Source organism: Bombus pyrosoma, linkage group LG8 (assembly GCF_014825855.1).
Source record: "Bombus pyrosoma isolate SC7728 linkage group LG8, ASM1482585v1, whole genome shotgun sequence".
Taxonomy (NCBI): domain Eukaryota; kingdom Metazoa; phylum Arthropoda; class Insecta; order Hymenoptera; family Apidae; genus Bombus; species Bombus pyrosoma.
The window spans coordinates 7,350,700-7,372,476 of NC_057777.1; the positions used below are offsets into that span (position 1 = coordinate 7,350,700).

Here is a 21,777-nt window from a genome sequence, read left to right on the forward strand (position 1 = left end):
ACGGAAAAACGTTTGTCTGTATTTGCATAAATTAAACATAGTGTTCTTAATAGCACGATCATCCAGCGACTCCCTGTTCTCCTCGTGACGAGCTCTCTTCTATCGTAAATCGCGATTGACGAAGCCAAGGATTCGTCAGCCAATTAGCATTTCCAGTTTATCGCGATTCAACAATTTGTACCTCGTCGTGACACACCGCAGAGGAATTCAAACGCTTCAGATCCTCTCGTGTTTGTTATTCTCGTTTGCAGTAAATTCGCATGCCAACTTCTGCGAAACTTATTTTCAGTGTCGATGGAAATTCCGAAAAAAATCGATCCAAGCAATGGAATAAAAATAATCGAGGAAAGAAGTTGGCCGAGCCTGGAAAGCGTGTTCCAGGCATGTTCTGGATCGGACGATGTGTAACCTTGAAACTTTTGTGTGCGTTTCAGGGAACGGCGAGAAGCGGAAGCCCGGCTGGAGAAGCGTGAACGCGAGAGAGAGGCCAAGATGGAAAGAGAAAGGCTGGAGAAGCAAAGGGCCACCGAGCAGGCAGTTCACAAGCACTTCGAAGAGTCCCTCAGGCTGGCACAACAAAAGGTTAGTCAGCCTTTACTGCTTGTTTTTCTCCGTTGCGCGTGTTTTTAACGACCTCCGGGCTTCTCCAACGTTGGAGCAGCGTGTCTAACAGATGCTCGACAAAAAATCTTCGATATTATGCGCGTCTTTAAGCGACCGATCTCCACCAGCTTCGCTCTGCTATTTCTTCTGTTTCTATCTTTTTCTCTCTCCTTGGCTTGAATTTCGTTTCCAAGCATACCGAATTCGAGACACTTTTTTTTATAATATAGTCTTTGACGAGTGGAATCCAAAAATATCAACAATGTTGTTCTCCTCGCTTATTCCTCGCGTTTCTACCTCTAAAAATATCTCTTCAAATCTCCGAATTGTAAAGCGTGCGTTAGAAACAGTAAGAGTAACACAATTTCTTTATATCGAATACTAAAAGCAAACGAATTAAACGTTAAAACAGTATTTTTGTTATTTTAATGGTCATCGCGTTTCTTTTCCGTAACCTTCGTATCTTACAGAAAAAAGAAAAGAAATAAGAAACTCGACGTACCCCAAGACCTTCGTTTCTTTTCCTTAATCTTTTCAAAGCGAATAGAATCGTGCAAAGCTCGAACGATACATAGACTAGGAATCCCGGAAGTTTAAGTTAAGTTTCTCGCGACCCCGAAAGTCAAACAATCTCGGTGCTAACGAGGACATCGCGATGCGTCACTTGTCGCGCCTCCTTGTTGCCGCGCGGGCGACTCGCAACCGGAAAGGTAGAAATATTTTTATCGCGCGTTTAGCTAAAGAACCGACGTTAAATATTTAACGGTCGAGCTCGATTATGCAAGCAACGTCCAAGGGCGACGTCTCGGAAATTCTGAGAACTCCTAGCAGCCACTTGTTTGCACCGGCATTCCACGGAAGTCGCTGCGAATTTCCAAGTAAGATGTTCGAATGGAATGGAAGCGATTCGTGTTCGTCAATTTGCTGTTAACGCTGAGACTGTCGTCGGTGCTAAGGGAAAGAAATCACGGAATTGTTCACCGTAGGATAACGCGCGAGGGAAGTTTGGAATTTCAAGTCGACGGCAAAACAGTCCTAAGCTTAATCCAGCCTGGCTTATCGTAATTTCTCGATCCTTGCCCCCAGGGACAGTTTTCAGGGAACTAGAATTACGGGTCGAGCGTGAGCGTTTCGATTAATCCTTTTAGCGATGAACAACTCTTGGGTGCAGAGAATAAGATTCGTTTAGCGAGATGGAAAATTTGTATCGCGTCGTTGAACTTTCGAACGTTTAAGAAAACAGACAAGTTTCTGTTTATTTATAAACGAGATTTACAGTAATAATCATGGATGGCATGATTCAAAGTTTGGACATTTTTGTGCGTGTGATATACTTGGGAAGATATTTAAATATATATATATTAATAATCAGCAAATATAGAATCAAAATTTTATAAGGAGATTTCTGTTAAATGCCATTGTCTTTTTCAACACGGATAAGCATAAGAAAATACGAAGATACGCTATCTTGAGAAGATAAGAATAACGAATAAACGCGTATGTCTATAGTTTGGTTAAAAAGTAGTGGCGATAGGAATGAAAGTGCGAGTTCGTGGCGCGATGGGATTGAAAAGTTAACGAATCGACCTGATTATTGAATTCGCAAGCGGAATAGCAATGTTCAGAGAGCAGCGAGTTCTGGGCCGAATCAACTGCGAATAGCCACGGAAGTTGGTTCCGAAACTGTTCGTGCAAACAATTTAGCGCATTTACCACCGCACTGAATCGACCCGCTGTCTCGCCGAAAGCGGGTATTTCGCTCGCAAACCGCAGCCAGGGCTCGGCAACTGTTCGAAATTCCGTTTGCGGAATTTTCAACCAACTTTGCATTCGATGCACCGTGGTAACGAGAAATTTTCGAAAACCGAGACGCCTGCTCTGTTACACCGTCCCGTAAAATTCGTCCAAGTTCTCGACACTTTCAAATTACACAGCATCTGCTGTTCCCAATTCCCAAGGAGGAAAGAAACGTTCGTAAATTCTTACGGTCAAGTCGTAAGCTAGGTAATAAATTTTTACTGAAAATCGTTGCCTAAATATACAAATTTCCATGACGTAATATGTATTTAGGTTTAATTTGATCGATTGAAAGTTTAGCCGTTTTCGCACAAATTACACTTTCGTACTGTTCGTGTTAAAATTTCGAGAAAAGGAAAAAGAGAAAGAAAAAGGACGAAGCTATGGTAAAGTTCAAAGCACCCCGAATAATAGGGAACTTGGGCTAAACGAGACTCGGATAACCGCTATAATCTTAAGCAATTCAAATTTAATCTATCTGTATGGTCCTACAGAACACGCACACATACAGACGCACACACAGGAAGACATTGCGAAACAAAACGAAGAGAAAGAAGAAGCTGGAGGGCAAAACGAGCGTGGTGGTTGAACGAGGGTGGCCTCGTGTCGGGAAAAGAGGGATAATCTGAAAGCAGCCAGGAGATGACGTTCTCCCGGGGATTCAGGATCCCATGCGTTTCCCTGGGATAGAAGGGTGTGTTCCCAGAACAGATACGAGCTGGGCAACGGAATGCCAAGAGGGGGCAGAGAGGCAATCAATGCATTCCAGCACCTGCCTTTTGTGCGTGTTACAGCCCTGACAGTCACCCAAAACCTGCCCCGCGCTCTGTATACTTTCCTGCTTGGCTGCCTTGCAGCGTTTCTCATTTCCTCTTTCTCTTGGTTTCTTAACCAGTAACATTCTTTCGTAATACATGTATATATGCATTATGCATAATATTACCTATATACCTATATTTACGACATCTATCAACGTACTCGATTATCCGCTTCTCTGTTTCGATGTTCCGTAATTCCGTATAAGTCGGTTCGCAAACTCACTATTGATTTCCTTGGAATGTGTGCGCCCGATGACGTGAAACTTTTCCAGCAGCTGTTGAATCTTGTACGCCTCGTTCCGCGTTGAATTTCACTAAAGAAATCTTACGCAACGAAGATAATGACGAGCATGGAACTCCTGGAAGCTATATTAAACAAATCGAAACTTTATCTCTTTCGAGGAATATTCTTTATCGAACATTATACAAGTTTTATTTCCGATCGGTTCTGATTAGTATCGTAATTACACCGCCGATATTTCTGGGTAATTTGAGAATGCAAAAATCTGCACAATAAAAGATATGGAAACCAGGGGACTGTACACATTATAACATTTAGTAAACAAAACAAATGTCTATTTAGGTTCTTGTTCCCTTGTTCGTTGAATTAGGTTCCTAGGATTGATCAGTTTTGTTATAAGAGAAGTAACCTTCGGAACAGGTAACGAACCTACGAAACGGTTTTTCGACCCGGTCTGAATTCTTGAATGAAAGGAAAGTTAGAAAGGAAGTTGAGATCCTCTGGAACGCATTGCAGACTCGTATGGGTGCATAAACCAATGAGGATCATTTCAGGTTGGGGCCCAGCGGGGTCTACCTGCCCTTCCATCTTACGAAAATGTCCTGCCAGTCCTTTACTGGCTTTCGTCCCGCTCGGACGGTTCTTCTTCGAATCTATGAGTCACGGTCTCGTGTTACGCGTAAATACCATTCGATTCAACTTCCTCCATAAATTGCTTTTTTTTTCTCTTAGTCGTCGTGTATAGATAAATCACGATAACAGCGCTATCGGCCAAGTGTTTTCCATTTCGCCTCTCAGATATAGCGTGCGCGAACGAGTGTGTGTCTCGAAGCTGGGGACGGTTTCGTCGATCGATTCGTCAGAGTCAGAGTCGCCAAGAGAAACTCGAGCGATTCAGCTGCTCGACACGAGTCTCTTGATAAATTTTTCTGCCGCATTTATCGGCTTGTTCGGCTAAAGGTAAACGCTTCAGCTGTATTTTCGCGTGTGATATAAATTGCTGGCAGAGGATACGATACCGTTGTTTGTGAATCAGTGCTCGACGTGATTGCCATTTTAAACACGCGCCAAGGCTACGTGGATCTACAAATTAGGATTTGAAAGGGCCCCCTGCGCTTTCAAACGATCGTTTGGAAGGTCAGTAAAGATCGCCACGTTTACTTTCGTTTCGTCCATGCAGATTGCGATCTTGATTTCGTTTCCGGCGAAAAAGTTCAAATTTCATTTTACGATCGACACGTTGCACTAAAATGGAAACGTCCGATCACGCGTATCGATAACGTTTCTTTGTTCGTTGCTCGACTCAGATAAAAATTTTTATTTACGTTTCGTCGAAATTAAGAAACTTTCTGACCATAGAAAGATGCAACTGGATCGAAAGTGACCCAGTAAAAAGGGTTGAAAGGGAGCTGGTTGGACGAACGAGGCCTGCGACCTTGGAAAATTTACGAGGAACAGAGAACGACCGTTGTCGTTCTGTTTGCACCGCGATAACGTATATCTGGTACGGTTGATAACAATGCCAGAAATGGTGTGTGTGTACGCAGCGATAAATTCTTTTCTTTGGTTGCGTTGAAACCGTTGTTGCTAGTCTTTTCTTCTTTTTTTTTTTCTCTAAGCGAAACGTACGCCGTTCGTTCCACGAGAACGGACACGAGCCTGCAAAGAAATACGTTTTCTGGGCCGCTTCGAAGGCTGTCACGATGGGAAACTCGGCCTCTGATTTATGCACGTCGGCTGGATTTTACGCTCGTCCACGATTCCTACAAGTTTCGAAAAGCTTCCCTTTGCCTCGTGGCGACAGCCTGCATCGGTTCAGGTATTAGGTCGCTCAATAAGTTCATCGTTCTATTATGTAGGTCGAAAGCAGACCTGACAATTTTCACATCGAACAGAATATAAAAAATAACGAGTTATTTATTTATCCTTATCGGTGAGATTTTTTGCAATTTTTTTTATCGTTAAGATCAAGCCAATCTCCTATCTCAGTTAACGCTTTCGACTTGACACAGTCGACGAAATGTAAGATTTCCAGAATTATTTCAGAAAACATTCAACTAGAAAGTAAAACAAACACTTCTTTCATCCAACGGAGCTTCTGCGAAATTTTCTAAATTTAGTAGAAACATTCTACAGAATTTTAAACACACTTGTCCCAGAACGTAGAGGAGAAGCATTTCAACCGCTCTCGAAGATAGGAAGATAGACCACTCGAGATATTTTATTTTATTTTATTTTTTTTTTTTTTCGCGAACGTTATCTTCGTTCGTCTATCGAAAGTGCTTCCAGATTTCTAAATGTATAACAATCTGGTGTAACAAACAGCATAAGGCGATTCATCTCGATCGCGATACTTTTCACGGTGTTTATTGTAGCAACACGACTAGCGCGCATGCACGCGGTGTTGGTTTATTTATGTGACGAGAGAGACGCCAGGGTGTGCGCTTAGCGTTTCCAAGTGGTATTTGCAATGCAAAACTCGATCGGCACGAAGGTCGTTAATTATGCACTGCACGGTACGCAACAATAGAACTCGATGGTGTTTCGTGCTACGACAATACTGTCTTTCTCTCTTACGGTGTATCGTTCCCTCATCGATACGTTTAAAGCCGAATTAAAGTGGATACTACGATAAAAATGTTGCTTCTTTCTTTCTTCGATGATTTCAAATCTCATATTTCGATCGTTTCGATAGTATTTTTATCATCGACGTTGCAATAGATTTTACATACCTGACAGATTGTATTTTTGATGCATTTTAGAATAGAATTTGTTTCCTACTAAAATGCTAGTTGGATAGAGACACACTGTTGCAACGAACAGCGCGTTAATTTGAAATTCTCGTTCGAAGAGCCATAACTCCACGTTGACGTATTCAGCTGTTAATCTCGCCCGTTATGGTATCGAGTTACGGTTGCACGAGGGACGAAACTTCTAATTGGAACACATTATTTCTAAACGCACGATAAACCCGAACGCACTTCCTTGTGAATCACGCGGATTAATTAGTGGGGATTACGGTGGCGGTAATTGGTCGAGGTTACGCATACTCGTCACGCTACCAGATGCACGGGATCAGAAAAATCATGGAGAAGCGTGTAAAATAGATACGCGTATTTCGAAACGAACAAAGAAAAAATTCCTACGAATCCTATGAATATCTGTTAGTTTATAAATACGACCTGGATAGCCACTTGCAAAAATCGTCTATTTTTCTTCAAATAAAATGCTACAGAATTTCAGCGCGTAGTTTGTAATTTCTATACCGAAACCAAGAACTTTGTAATGATACTATAAACGAAGAATTTTATTAACCCTTAGAGTGCTGAATACTCGTAGCCTATGCCATCCGTACGGACGGCACGCTGCCAGCGCTGACGATCGCTGTGGACTGAATACTTTTTGGCTATACTGAACTCTGTTGATTGACTATTCAAAGCGCTAATCGTAATAAGTTATAGTGATTCTTTTGCACGAGATTAAATGATTCAAGGGCGCTATTTTTTAGTATTAATTATTTATTGTAAACATTGAAATTTACAATAAACTAGAATTTGGGTAGTAAACTAGAAAACTAAATTTAGTAAGTATAACACAAGTTAATAATTCAGTTGTGCGTGAAAAATTTCAAACCAATCATCGATACATAATCCGATATCGCATTTTCTGTCGTTCCTTCTCTTATTTTTCACACAGACAACACATTTTCTTCTTGATAATTGTGTTGTGCCGGCACGATTGTTCTACCAAATGTCCAAATTGGACAAATTGTGAATGCAAAGTATTAAAAAAAAAAGACAGTTTCTTCGAACGCAGCATTAACATTGAAATGCATTTGTATTTATCTCACACAAACGTAATAGTATTACTTCTGCGCAGGTGCTCGGAAAAATTGACAAACGCATATATGCGTCCTTAGTCCACACCGATGGTTTTCGCCAGACGCATATATGCGTCCTTAATCCACAGCGATGACTTTCGCCAGACGCATATATGCGTCCATAGCACTCTAAGGGTTAATTATTTATTATAAACATTGAAATTTACAATAAACTAGAATTTGGGTAGTAAACTAGAGAACTAAATTTAGTAAGTATAACACGAGTTAATAATTCAGTTGTGCGTGAAAAATTTCAAAACAATCATCGATACATAATCCGACATCGCATTTTCTGTCGTTCCTTCTCTTATTTTTCACACAGACAACACATTTTCTTCTTGATAATTGTGTTGTACCGGCACGATTATTCTATCAAACGTCCAAATTGGACAAATTGTGAATGCAAAGTATTAAATAAAAAAAAAAGACAGTTTCTTCGAACGCAGCATTAACATTGAAATGCATTTATATTTATCTCACACAAACATAATGGTATTACTTCTGCGTAGGTGCTCGGAAAAATTGACAAACGCATATATGCGTCCTTAGTCCAGACCGATGGTTTTCGCCAGACGCATATATGCGTCCTTAGTCCACACGGATGGTTTTCGCCGGACGCATATATGCGTCCATAGCACTCTGAGGGTTAATATCCGCGTTCTCTATACTTTGTTTAAATAATAATACTCTTTTTTGAAGATATACAATTTCTCGTATGGGCGGCCGTATACGTCTTCTCGTGGAAAGACACGCGTGGTGAAGTTCTTCTTTCTTCAAAACGCCCGCTGTTTCCCTCGTGACTTTCTTCCTCGAATGAATGACATTCAAGCGATTCATAGGCGTGCATTCAATGGCGTATACGTCGAATCCGTGGCTTGGTGGCGACTGGCTGGCCATTTAATCCGTTGATATATCGTACGTTGGTCAGGCATGAAAGTAAAAAGCAGCAACGGTTATCTAGATCAGGAGAAACTCGAACATCCATTTATTCACGTGCTGTGTATTGTGCAACGCGATATTGCAGCGAAGGAAGTCGGCGAGGAAGTCGCAGAAATTAAAATGTACGAGGCTCGCCGCGTGTGTTGTCGTTGGCCGACTCTCGACTCTCTTATTTTTTCGTTCGAAAGGAATGCGTCGCACGCTCTCATTTTTTAAACAATCGAAGAGTTTCCTTTACGATATTAATAGATGATAATAGGCTGGCGACGAGAGCGATACAATACTTTGGCATCCTTAGTTTTTGTTAAATATATTTCAAGCAAAAATAAAACTCCACTCACTTTTGGCAACTGGTTTATTGTGATCACATATAGCTTCGACAATTCATCAATTTTCATTCAACAACAACTAAGAAACAATTTCATTTCGTCTAACAATTTAAACTTTCTTTTAATTTATATACTTCAAGTCTATCTTTACGTCGGACGTTGTTTGTTATTTCTACACTTCTTGCAGTTGCCGCAATATTTCACACTGCGATACGATTGTATTAATTTAGGTACAGGTAGCGCATGTTCCACGCGATTTGCGAGAACAAATCCTGTCTTACGATAACGATTAATCGTTCTGTAAGTTTGTTGCTAATCAGTCAAACACGTTATTGTTCGAAAAGGTCGGCGGGTTTAACAGAATTTATTTTCACCGCAAACTCCTCAATTTCTATGATACTTACGCTGCTAGGTTCTTGGAACGTCGATCCATAGATGGTACGAGCGTAATTCCGTTTTCGATTCTCATCGGCTAATAGCCTTAACTACGTCGATCGATCACGCAGACAGAAAGGCGAATCGAAAAAGAGAGGAAAGAAAAGAGGCGGACCGGCATGGTAAGCTCGTTAAACGAAAGAACGCGTGCTGCAACCAGCGAATCGAAGAAATTAACGCGCCTCGTGAAAGAGGAGGATGACGAGCTCGACGCGCGACACTCGAGAGCCTGTTTCCCCGTTGAAAAGCGCCGTTTCGAGTTCCATCTGACTTCCTGCTCGTGTCTCTTCGACTCTGCTAGCACAGAACCGCCTCTGTTCGTTCGTTGTAAATTTGCTCGGTACCCACGCCTTCTAATCCAGTGCAAAGTTAATTACCACGTGCCCCGAACTCACGGCACTACCACGGTATTCCTCTGTAGGGAAGCTATTCTCATAAATCCTCTCTGTCTCACCGTACACGCGCGCATCTCCTCGTGAACATACTGAACCGATGCAGCGGTCTCTGATCCTGATACCGTCCCTGTCGTGCTACAGCTTAACCATGTTTATGTTAATTCAAATTTTCATCGAATGGTTGGCCAAACGAGATGAAACGTCTCTGGTGTTTAGATAGCGTAATAATGGCTTAATTCTGATGATAAATTACGGTACTATATTTATGTATCGGGTTGTCCGGAAAGTTTCTTTCGTTTTATGAGGGAACAATAGACGCACAACAGTTTTCTATTTTATGTTTGCCGAATTTCACAGACTTGGTTTCACGTTTGTACGAAGGTGCAGTGTTGTAAAAAACACGTTCGCGAAAGAAAGATACTTTTGAAACAACCGAATAGATTTTGCTATATTAATCGCGGTTTTTCTTTCTAAATCGTCTCGTTTCCGTGCCGTATTGCAAGTCCACTCCGACAATCGAATTTTAATAACGCGCTGCGAAACTGTCGGAATTTTATCGCGTTACATTCTGAACGTGCCACATTTTCTAGCATATGTCACGAATCTTGTGCAACGTTACAACCAAATATCCCGTTCACTTATAAACGTCACAGTCATCTCACTGGATACACTGGATGTTGGTAAAACGTCAGACCCCCATACGCTATTGTTGGACAGAGTACAATAATTTTCATGGGACGAGAATTTGCTTCCGAAGGTCTGTGAGAAAAATAGGTCGGTGGTTTTTTGGACAGGAGAAAGAAATCGAATGGAAAGTCGTACACTGGAGGGATAGCCAATGGTGAAAGAGCGGGTCGGTGATCCGTTTGGAACCTTTGCATCCTTTTGTGTCTGGCTGGTGGAGACTCGCCTGTCCCCTAGGTTGGAGGATCCTCATAATTGGGAAATAAATCGTGACAGGGACAGGTCGCCGCAAGCATTCGGCCCGAAATGATCTCGTTTCTAAAAGCACACCACGCACGAAAACCGGCGTGCAAGTAATAACAGACGTTGAAACGGCAGGGGAATGCGAGAGAGCGGACCGCGTGCACGACCTCGAATAAATAATTCATGAAACGATAAACGCGCGCGTGCGCGCGCGGCCGGATGCGTTATCCGGCCGATAGATTCACCTGCGCATAATTTCGTCAATGATTTTATTTGTCGACGGGTTTATTCGTCTTTCGAAGGATTACCGATTATTCGGAGTCGGGGGGTGGTCAGGTGAAAACGAAGACAAACTGTCACGATGCTGTTGGGTATTTCGACTGCATTAGAAACCGAATGAGGATCGAAGCATAGTCAGAGTGCGTTAAAGGTCACCACTTTTAAGAAAACTCTACATCTGATCTTTTTAGCTTTCTAAAGCACCGAAGCCATCAACAGCGTATAGACTAAAGACTGGGACGAGGGCAGACCATAAACAGCCGGCAGGCGACGTTGGCTTCGGGGTTTTCAGTTATAGGGTAACACTGCTAGAGGCGGATCTGGACCAGCTCAAACTATTATATTTCATACTTGTACTTTCACTTCTGTATTTAAGATATATTTTTCTACCTTATAATTTATCCACGCGTCTCTCTCTTTATACATCTAATAACCTCAACAGAGTGGAAGCGAAGACGTTGAATCGTGGATTTCGTTAGGATGCGAGAAGAACAGTGGTTTCTTTTATGGAATATAATTTTTTAACTGAACAGCGATGGTATTCATGGAGGAGAGAAAAAAAGAGAAGAAATAATGAAACAGTCGATTGTACGGACGGCACAGTGGCGGTATAGTATCGATATCTGAAGTTAATTAAAGTATAATAATTAGTGATACGTTAGGTTAAATAGCTAGAACTTCCTTACGGAGTTAGATTATAAATTTAAATCGTTTGTTAACGGTGTAGTGGCAATATGTTTAGAGGTCACTGTATATGCTAGTGTATATATCTGCTGTTTAAAGGTTGTATATCATCACGATGATTACAAAGGATAGGATGATTGTAGTTTAGTTAGAATCTTCTAGTTGAAACACACCTTGTTAAAAAGAAGCAACTGTCGAAAGATCTTCCAGTCATTCCTATTGTTACGTCTTTTTAATGGCGCTGATAGAACCGTTGAAAAGCGAGAGAAAGGAGTTCGAAAATTGCCGACATGTCTGTTATCATGCTCCTTCTTTGCTCTTCGTGTCGTCGGGCAATCCGTTTTCTAAGCATTGGCTTTCAATTCGACGGAGCGAAACGTGGTTACGCCCGAGTCCGCGGGGGAGAGACAGAAATGCGAACAGTCAGCAAGTCCCATCGCCTGCTGACCAGGCACGTACATAGGAAACCTCGAGAGTAGTTTCTCCGCAGCGGCGTCAGCAAGTTGCTATCGTGGCTCTCTTATAGTCGTTTGACGTAGCTCGTCTGAAATTTAATGCGCCGCTGCGATTCTGGCAAATATGCCTCGCATCTGTTAGCTAACTTCTTCCCTCGAAAACTTTTAGTTGCTGTTCGCACGTAATCCTTATCGAATTATCCTTCGTTAATTCTTCGTCTATCTATGTTGTTGCTCGCCTTCGTAGCTACCGATGTGTCTCAGCCATATTTTTCAAATTTTCCATCCTCAAACGTGGATTCACTATTTTCTAGCAAACTTTTTGTTTTCTTTCGATATTTTTATGATACCGTGAAAGTCAAATCTATATCGTCTCTGTAAAATCGATTCGGGAACATGGCGTGTTAATCCGATAAGTATGCAGAACTCTAGCTATAAAATGCCAGCCTTCCATCTAATGGTTAATTCAATCGGTGTCTCGCCAACTTTTCTTCGAATCTCTTCCTCATTCTTAGTTTCTTCTACTCCGTCGATTACCTATTCGCGGGCGATTCCGCGAAAAGTTTCTTTCGTATTCTCCTCCATTACCCTCTATCTCTTTTTCCTTATTCGATATCATTGGAAGTCCAGGAACGAGGCTCATTGAAAGCTTTCGTATCCGATTGAGCGAATTCGCTAGATTCCCGATAGTCGATTCACGTGATCGTTATCTCGTGCGTGGCCCATCGTGGCTTCGTAAACAACGTGAATCAACCGTGTTAACTGTACTCAAATATTACTAAATGTGTCGTTATCGGCTTGCCGGCTGTTGACTATAGGTGTAAAAAGATATACTCGGCTCCGGTTCCTTCTCCCTTATCTCCTATCATCTCACCAGCTATCTGTTTGCTGGAAATATAAATACGTTTCTTGGCCCGTCTGTCGCGATAAGATAACGTTTCGCTATGTTATTCGCAAACAATCCACGCGGCTTTGAATTTAACGCTAGAACTCCTTTCGCTAATGACTGTTCGCGTCGTTTTCAACTCGTTTGCTTTTTATTTATTTGTCTTCTTATCTTTTGTTTCCCTCGTTCATCTGTTTCTCAGGTTTCAAAAAAAACATTTGGTCACGGTCAGGTTGAAATTTGAACGTTAACATTTGTACCATAAAGATGGTGTCGACCTTTGTAAAGCGAACGATATATATATATACAAGTACGTATCGCACGCGCAAAATGTTTTTGGTCGCGCGTTCGATTTCGATTTTCTTTATCCGAGTGTTTGCAGCAGAACCCGATAATAGCCTGCCAATACTATCTTATCGTGACTTTTTGTGGAAATGTTTTGTCGACTCGGTTGATAACACGGATGAGATCAAACTCTGCTGTAAAGTGGATCTATATCGACTTGTTACTCTAGTCGTTGCTTTCGTCATGTGATGTAATAATTGGCTGAGAGGAATTTGCCGTATAATTATCGACGATTCGTCATATAATTTCTTCATTATCTTTATAACCAATAAATATAACAGAATTTCAGACCGATTCATGGAGATATCATTTATTTCAGCAAAGACAAAGCAGCTCGTTAAACAATAGTAATTCGTGTGTTTACCTGACGTGTTTTCCTCGGTGAATAGATTAATGTACGCGTACTTCATTTCAGTCAGTGTTATTTATTTAAAAGCAAGCGAATTACGTATATGGTTACCTGTGGTGATAAACTCGTTATCGGCTTATCTGTCCGTGTTCGAATTAATTAGCGAATAAGAAGCATCGAGATAAAAATACGAAGGGAAATAATCGTTTATCATCTTCTCCTCTATAATCATTGGTGCTCGCCATTCATTTCAGACCGGCGTAAAATGAGCGCGATAACGTCCGGTCTTATTTTTGTCGATAAACTCGGTTGGACTATTGCGAACGACAAATATTTGTCGACTTTCCCGATATATCCGTTGAGGTCGTTCGATGACCGATTGCGATAAGTATTTTGCAAAATTACAATTTACGTCTCCAATAGAGCCTCGAATAATTTTTCTAATAATTTTTAGTTGTTCGTTTCTTTTTTCTTTTTACCAATAAGTTGGCTCTCGGTCAGCGAACGAGCAACGTTTTCCCAAGTGTCGAAGGAAAAGCCAGAGCCCCATAATTCCTGGCATTAAAATTTCAGTCGGCCGAGACAGAAGGAAAGTTCCTTTTGGGGTCGGACGGGGGTGAATCGACGAATAGATTAATCGAAGCGAGAGAGGGTGAGCTATAACTGTGGATGATTTACTTCGTTCATCGGCTACGACGAACCCCTCCTTTGTACCAGTCCACCCCCGCATTGATAGCCTGCTCGCTCCGCGATAAATAATGAATGTTCGAATATCATAGTAGACGCAGACGCGGGGGGCCAGGGGCTGAGAGGAAATGAAAGAAACCGAGATTCGAATACGACAGGGTGCTATTTTAATCCCATTGAGCTGGAATTAGAGGTTGTTTTTAAAACGTGTGTTGTGATATATAGTCTTGTATGATTGAAAACGAAGACTGTCAGGTTCAAAGACTCTGTAAGCCTTTTAGAAACAGCACGACATGTCAAACGTGTCCGGAATATCGACTCCACAGTGTTCCGATTTGCTTAAAGAAATATCGTTAACGTTGTCAACGTTGGCTGTGTTTCATAATTTTAAATGTCCCGCGACACAATCGGAGAATATATATATAAATAAAGAGAGGGAAAGGAAACAAGTGAGAAACAAAGAGACGGCGATGCGCGTTTTAATTTCGCGTCCCATCTTCTCCATGGCGTTATTTCTCTCTTTCGATAAACTGAACGCTCAGCTCGATCGGGCCAGTTAACGAAAGTGGCCTCGAATGGCGCGCACGATTTTAATGCCAACGATCGTGTGGCGATTAAACGTTTTCAGCTTCGGTATCATTAGCGAGCGCGCGGATAAATAAAATGGAATCGAAGCGTGCTGGATCGGTGATAAAATCGACGTAACACGATCGAAAGCGTAAAGAAGAGAGAAACGAAACGAGCTTTCTACTATTATTTGTACCGCGTAAATGTCATTGTGGAAGTTCGTGGGAGTTATCACCGCGAAGAGCCGCGTGTGATTACATAATTGATACGCTGCTTGGTTCACCGGAACGATGATAATATTCCTCTTCCGTTCAACATTCGTATCATTAAGTCTTGGAATGAAAAAGTTGCGTGGATGTCGTTACGATCTCCGTTTCTTTCTTATCGAGAAGTTTCGCCCGCGAGATTAATGGTGCTACGCAAACTTCACTGTCATCGTTGATTGCTTGTAATTCAAAGGCAGTTTGCACAGTAGAGGAAATGTTCTTTTGCCGTCATTTGCAATGCGAGTGGTGTTATTTTCGCCGCGTGTTACAAGTGGAATATTCCACGATAGTCCTTCGCTTTCGATCGTATTATTTAACGTTTCGATCTCGTCGCGATTCGAGTAACGTGTTTTGTCTACGAAGCTGCATCGTGCAATTCAAAGCCTCGATCGAACATCGATTTCCTTACCTCTAACTATATATTCGTTTTATACAGTCGGTCGCCACAGATTTTCCACTCTCTGACAACACTATTTTCATTCTTATTCCAACTATCTCAGAATAATTTTATTATTAGAGAAAATATTATTATCGTTTCGTACATTATGTTACTGTACGTTATTGTACTTGAATAAATAGACTTATCGTTAGCTTTATTTGAACAATAAAATGGCATTTTTATAAGTGACACCGAAATTTCTTCTACAACAGAGAGCAGCAACCACCATCGATAACAGTTAACGAAATTTAGACGACCAACTTATCGTTATCCTCCTTATCGTGTATCGTGTATCGATTAAGAGAATTCGATCGGCTTGGATTCGCTTAACGGATATACAGTAGCCAGACTAATGTTTCTTGCGCGATACGCATCGTCGACATTAGCGGTAGCTCGTTTAGGAAGTAGGAACGCGATGACTCAAGCTAGCTAGATTTGCTCGCACGGCATGAATCGTTGCGCTCGTTAGGACGCGGAGTTCGCGCGATACATCCGTGCCGGTTGCGAAACACGGGCAAATTGGTGCACGTTTAAAAAGCGTGACGTTCGTAGATGAGAGTCGTGAGTGTCGACTCTGTAAACGCGACTCGCGTCATCGCCATCACCACCGGACCATGATTAATAGAACGACTAAAAGGAAATTAATAAACGATGGAGAATTTAATATACGTGAATCTAATTAACCAGTATGTAAATGTTATAATAAATGGATTAGGTGACACATACTTGTAACTATCGTGTACACGAGTCTGATTATTCCATGCAAAGTTCAAGGTTGAATTTTAAAACGTCGATGCTTCGCAGCAGCAGCAGCAGCTTAGAGAGCAACCCTGCTATATCCTATAAATATTTAGAGAGGAGTCATCGTGCGTGAAAAGTTCCATCTCGTAAAGCGTACATGTACTAATAATAGACTATTCTCTGATACTCGATCTGTAATCATTTGGAGCACGACTTGAAGGAGAAATAAAATAGAGAGAGAGAGAAAGAGAAGAAGAGAGTTGGGAGTAGCGCGCGCTGGCTAACACGTTCGCCGGGAACAAAAAGCAGATTAAGCGTCAGTGGTTAAGAGTCGAGGAAGAGAAAGTCAACGAACCAATAGCAGCCAGTCCCTGTGCCTGATTGAGTCTGAATGCCGTGTTCTGGCTTTTATTAAGCGCAATCTCTCAGATTCGGTCCGCAACACCCGCCCCCCCCTGCCCTTCCTTTCTCTGCCGACTGGCTCGCGCGTGTCTCGTGCTTTTAACGAGCGTTTTACGAGCTTTTGTTCGGTCTCCTCTCCCGCTCTGCACCTTTTGTCAGGAATGCAATACGTGAACAAAACGCAACCGCGTATAATGCTGCTACGCGGACAAAACACGGGTACAATCCCGGCTGATACAAGCTCGGGGTCAGACGCGTTCCACGCGATCAACAGAATACCACCGACGATCGTCGATCTCCGTTCTATTCGCGTTCTGTCCGCTGTTCCCCTGCCAGCAGATCTTCGGGCCGCTTTCTTGCCTTTGGATAAACGCGAACACGCTTCTTCAATGACACACCGGTAATTTACTCTTCGTCAGATGCAAATGTGTCTTTTTGTCGCGATGTAGGTTCACATCCTGGCGATAATCGATGTGCCCGATACTTTTGAGAAAGCTTCTTCGACTCCCTTTCGTGTGGAAATGCGTGTGTCGTGATAGCAGGTGAAAGAAAGACTTTAGAGAAGTCACGAAATTGCGATTACCACGAACGTACATAGAAGGCAGAAATACGCGCAAGTAAAGATGACGCGAACAGCGAGCAAACAGTCTACGTGAGTTGACATTTGCTCACGGCTCGATTAGCATCGTAAACCTTCTTCTAGGATGAGGCCATAATTAGATTCGCGGTCTGTTCGTGACAAGCTACTTAAAGCCTTCCTCCTTCTCTCTCTGCCTCTCCCTTCATAAATGGTCGTTCATTCTGCTTCTCTTCCTCCTGATCGTCTGGATCATCGTCGTTGATAAATTTTATCTGGTGACTCGATGGTCTGGCCTTGATTAATCGTAGAAAAATACCAATGACAGAGATTTTCCTTACGATCGTGACAAATCGATTCGAGGAAAAGTTGGAATAAAATTAGCTGGACGATTAGTATTCTGTTATAATAAACGATCCGATCTCGATGTTCTGAATATTTATCAAATGATATGTACGGAATTAAATCGGATGGAAATCTTGGATTTCTTGGATTTATAAGATTTACTCTTATAGGATTGATGATTGTATTATATACGTGGAAAGTTCCAGTCGTGTTGACGTTTCCAATCGACTTCACGAGATCTTGGTGATACGACTCTCCAACAGACTCGCGTAAATGGGGAACACACGCTGCGGGTAGAATGCGGTTTCATCAGTGTCTTTTGCTATCGATATAAGTTCAAATGATTCACGCGTCAATTACTTTATCGACAACGTTTCAAAGAAAATTATGTGTATCATATACGGTGAATCGTTCAAAATGATCGCGATTTATCTAAAAATTGAAAGATTTTCGCGTGAGATTTCTTAGGAAAAATGTAAAATATCTAATACGGACTGTGGAATTTTGTAAATTTATCGCAGAGGTATTACACATAAACGAGTTGAAAACAAGAATTAAACTGCGGATTTCTACAATTTTTTTAATTTTCTGAATGCAACTAAGCAGAAATTTGATTCCTCGACTAAATATTATAACGAGTACTATACTTCGGAAATTTTGTACATTTTCGCGCACTATGCGCATTCTGTGCGTTCTTGTATCTACGAATGTATAAAATATTACTGGACTAATAATCGTATATCATTAGGAAAGTTGCTAAGACGATGTCGTCAGCGAGAGTATAGTAGATTGCTTTCTCCTCGGATGTCGGTGTCGAATGCGTTTCCGCGCGTGCACCCGCGCGCGCAACTGTGACGACGAACGCGAAAATAGAAGTCGCGTATCGCGTTTCGTGTCTCTCTGACCGGCACACGTGGACAGTGACGGATATCGGGGAGGAAACAACGAACGGGCGTGACGATCATCCGGGTCGAACCGACAAACTGATTGGCAGTATTTATTGAAGTAGGTGTCTTATGTTCCGCAGAGAAACATGCAGTCGACCTCGATGGCATGGAACACGTTCATCCCATTACCACCACCAGGAAGCAGGACGCACGCCACGCCGCATTCCGCAATGACAGCGCATGTAGGCCATCATCATCCCGGGCCAGGTGCGGCGGCGGCGCATCCAGTCACCGTCGCGCAGCAACAGCAACGCGAGCGCGAGGAAAGGGAACGCGAGGCGAGGGAGCGGGACGCGAGGGAGCAACGACAGCGAGAAACTGAGAACCTGGGGATGAGGGAACACCTGGTCGCGGCCGAGAGACTGCACAGGCAAGCCGAGGCCAGGGACCATGTCGCGGCACAACAGAGAGCCGCTTATTATGCAGCCACTGCGCCTCCGACTCAACAGGTACGTATGCGCGTGGTTGTAACGATCGAGAGATCGATCGAGAGAGAACGGGCGCACTAGCGTCGATACTCGACGTAAACGTTCGTTTCTGCGGCTATTGGTATATACCAATATTGGTAATATCGCGTTAATGGTAGTTATTCTGGTTTGTTTTGGCGCAGGTGTCTCGACCGTCGAGCGTACCTGGCAAAGTCGATTATCCACCACCACCGGCGCATTCGAGGACTTCCAAGTCGTCGCTGCCCGTTAGCAGTCTTCACGAGAAACCACCACCGGTGGTAGGGCCGTCGCATAGTTCCCTGCCAAAGGTGGAGCCAAACGTCGGCCTGTTCAGTTACTCGACGTATCAGCCACAGTCACCGTATATGCACGATATTAAGGTGAAGAGTGACGTAGGTCAACCGCACAAGTCGTTACCGAGTAAAAGCGGTTTGGCCGGAGGTCTCGAGCGAGACCATCACGGTCGGGAGATTCTCCAGAATCCTCCTTCTTTATTGCCGGATCACAAGAGCTCGGTGATAGTGAAGAACGAAGGTCGAGAGCTTCCGAAAGTGCCGACGTCGCAGCAGCACTCGCCGAGTCCGAAGATCATGCCGTATCTGAACGTACAGTCGGTCCCGCCGCAGCACAAGCCGTACGAGTACAGAAGTCCGACGCAGAGTCCTCACCATCTTCACCACCTGGACGGACTACAGGCGGCGAAGAGCATACCTCAGGGTCATCACCGAAGCAGTAGCGGGTCTACGACCACGACGCAGTTACCCAGTCCGCACGGGCATCCACCGCATTCGCACAATCGTCAGTCACCGCACGCTCAACATCCTCATCAGCCACCGCATCCATCTCCACCCGAACCACGTTATCTTACCAGGCCGGAACCCGGCCTACCTTACGCTACTGCCAAGTCCTCGTATTCTTATCCACATCCGCATCCGCCCACGGCCTCACCGACCTCACATTACGCCGCGCCGGCAGGCTCTAAGCCGAAAGTCAGTAGCCCAGCGCCGCCTCACATCTACGGGAAACCGAATTCGGGTATTATGACCGGAACGCCGGTCTGCAGAGCTTCCGAGCCGGCGGTCGCAGCCCCGATACCTCTCACCTCGAAGGCCAGTAGCTCGCCTTACCAGCAAGTGCCTCACCATCACGGGGCGCCGCCTCCACCTCTGCCGCCGCCCGCGCACAGTAGGTCCGTCTACGATCCTAGGGGTTATACCGGCTCGATGCCAGCCGCGAAGCTTCCACCGCCACCCCTTCACGGTTCTCCGCCGACTGCAGCTTCGGCGCCCCTGTCCAGGCCCATCGCGCATCCGGCGCATCACACGAGTCCTCATCAGCAACCCGGTCAGACGGTGCAACACGCGCAACCGCAGATCAACACCTCTTTCCAAACGCAGCCGCTCGATCTCGGAGTGGAGAGATCCGGTTCGCCTAAGAGGAAAGCGCCCACTCCGTCGTTGACCGAGAATTCCGGCCAACCGGTCTCGCTTGAAGTCTGCAAGAAACGTAGAACGGAGGAACCACAGCCATTGTCGTTGCAATGCGTCGGACCACCGGTCCTCTCGAGAGTGAGCGAACCGAGCCCGTTGATAGCTTCGGCGGCAACCTCGATCACCACCGTCGTCAACACCACGGTCGCTCTATTGGCCCAGTCGAATACACAGACGACACAGGAACGTACCGTGACAGCGGTCAGTCCAACGCCACGAACTGCCAGCGGCGATGGTTCCGTGAGACCGGCCAGTACGGGTAGCGTCAGCTCGCTGAATCCGACGGTGAGCGCGGCACCGAGTCCCGCGCCAATTCCCAGTCCAGCACCCTCCACGGCGCCCAGTCCAGCACCTAGTGCTCCTGGCACGCCAGCCAAAGCCAATCCGAGCACGGTTGATAGCGAGAAATCTAACAGTCCCGCGCCTAGACCACCCAGCAGTACCAGTTATCCCGTACACAAGCTGAAGAAGGCTTGGCTTCAGAGGCATTCCGGCGAAGATGGGACGGAAGATACAACGGGCGTCGTAGGTAGTGGTACTTGTGTCACTTTGCCTATGAACATCTCCCAAGCACCGTCGCAATCGTTGAACAACAAAGAACGCGACACATCTTCGAACGTCTCCGGCAATACGACCACCACTTGTTTGCCTAGCGCCGTCAACTCTATTCACAATATCGGTAGTATGGCGGTGAACAGCATCAATAAAAGCAAGGTCACTGCCAAAAGTAGTCGTAAATCGGCGAACAAAGAATCGTTAAACGGACACGCCACGGACACGAAAACGTTACAGGAAGACTCGTCAAGCAGCGACCCGGAAAGGAAGTCGCCGCCGAAAAGGAAGCCACCCAAGGTATCTATATGGATCGTATCTATCTTATTACTTTTCTAGAGTCGGACGTCTAAGTCGTTTGGACTCGTTGTAGTGACTCAATGTAGCGTCTGTTACATTATTCTTGCATGGTTCTCTAAATAGGTCGTGTTCTGAATATAACTGCTACATCCTTTCCTTTATTCATGTCTACGCTCTTTTTCTGGTAGTATGTAGATTTTCGATGTATCATCAGTAACGGTTTTCATCGTTATAGTATAATTAGTAGTTTAATTGTGTCGAAGCATGTACACGATTATTGCGTCTGCTGCGAAATCCACGTAGTAGAGTCAGAGTTGCGTGTTCGAATTTCCCGCCACAGTTGCGTTTGAATTTCCCGCCTCTTTCGCCGCCATTTTGATAACATTGCTCTGCCAATACAAGCCACAAGTAGTAGAAAGGTGTCTGCGAAGGTTGTGCGTGCGATGTAATGGAATTATTTTGGCACGAGTTTCTCGAACTTTGACGCTGATATATGTGCTCTACGAACAATTATCGACCGCGCGACATGTATAACTCTAAGTGGATAGAATTGGTAAAGCGTGAAGCGATTTCGTTCTATATATATTCGCGAATAAAGAAATCTAACCTCAAAACGATTGTTTGAATTCTGTTATATATGTTCGACTTTTGAG

General features: G+C 43.8%; 1 protein-coding gene across 5 annotated transcripts in view; it reads left to right on the top strand.

The window, feature by feature from the left end:
* Positions 1–21,777, top strand: part of LOC122570159 (probable JmjC domain-containing histone demethylation protein 2C) — a 234,079-nt gene that overhangs the window by 205,277 nt on the left and 7,025 nt on the right. For 4 of the 5 annotated variants that reach the window (XM_043732124.1, XM_043732128.1, XM_043732125.1 and 1 more), the window contains exons 9-11: positions 435–582; positions 18,396–18,782; positions 18,944–21,124. In XM_043732124.1, the coding sequence (XP_043588059.1) occupies positions 435–582; positions 18,396–18,782; positions 18,944–21,124 (2,716 nt within the window). The remainder of the gene's footprint in view (positions 1–434; positions 583–18,395; positions 18,783–18,943; positions 21,125–21,777) is intronic. The other variant, XM_043732127.1, reaches the window with a different exon arrangement.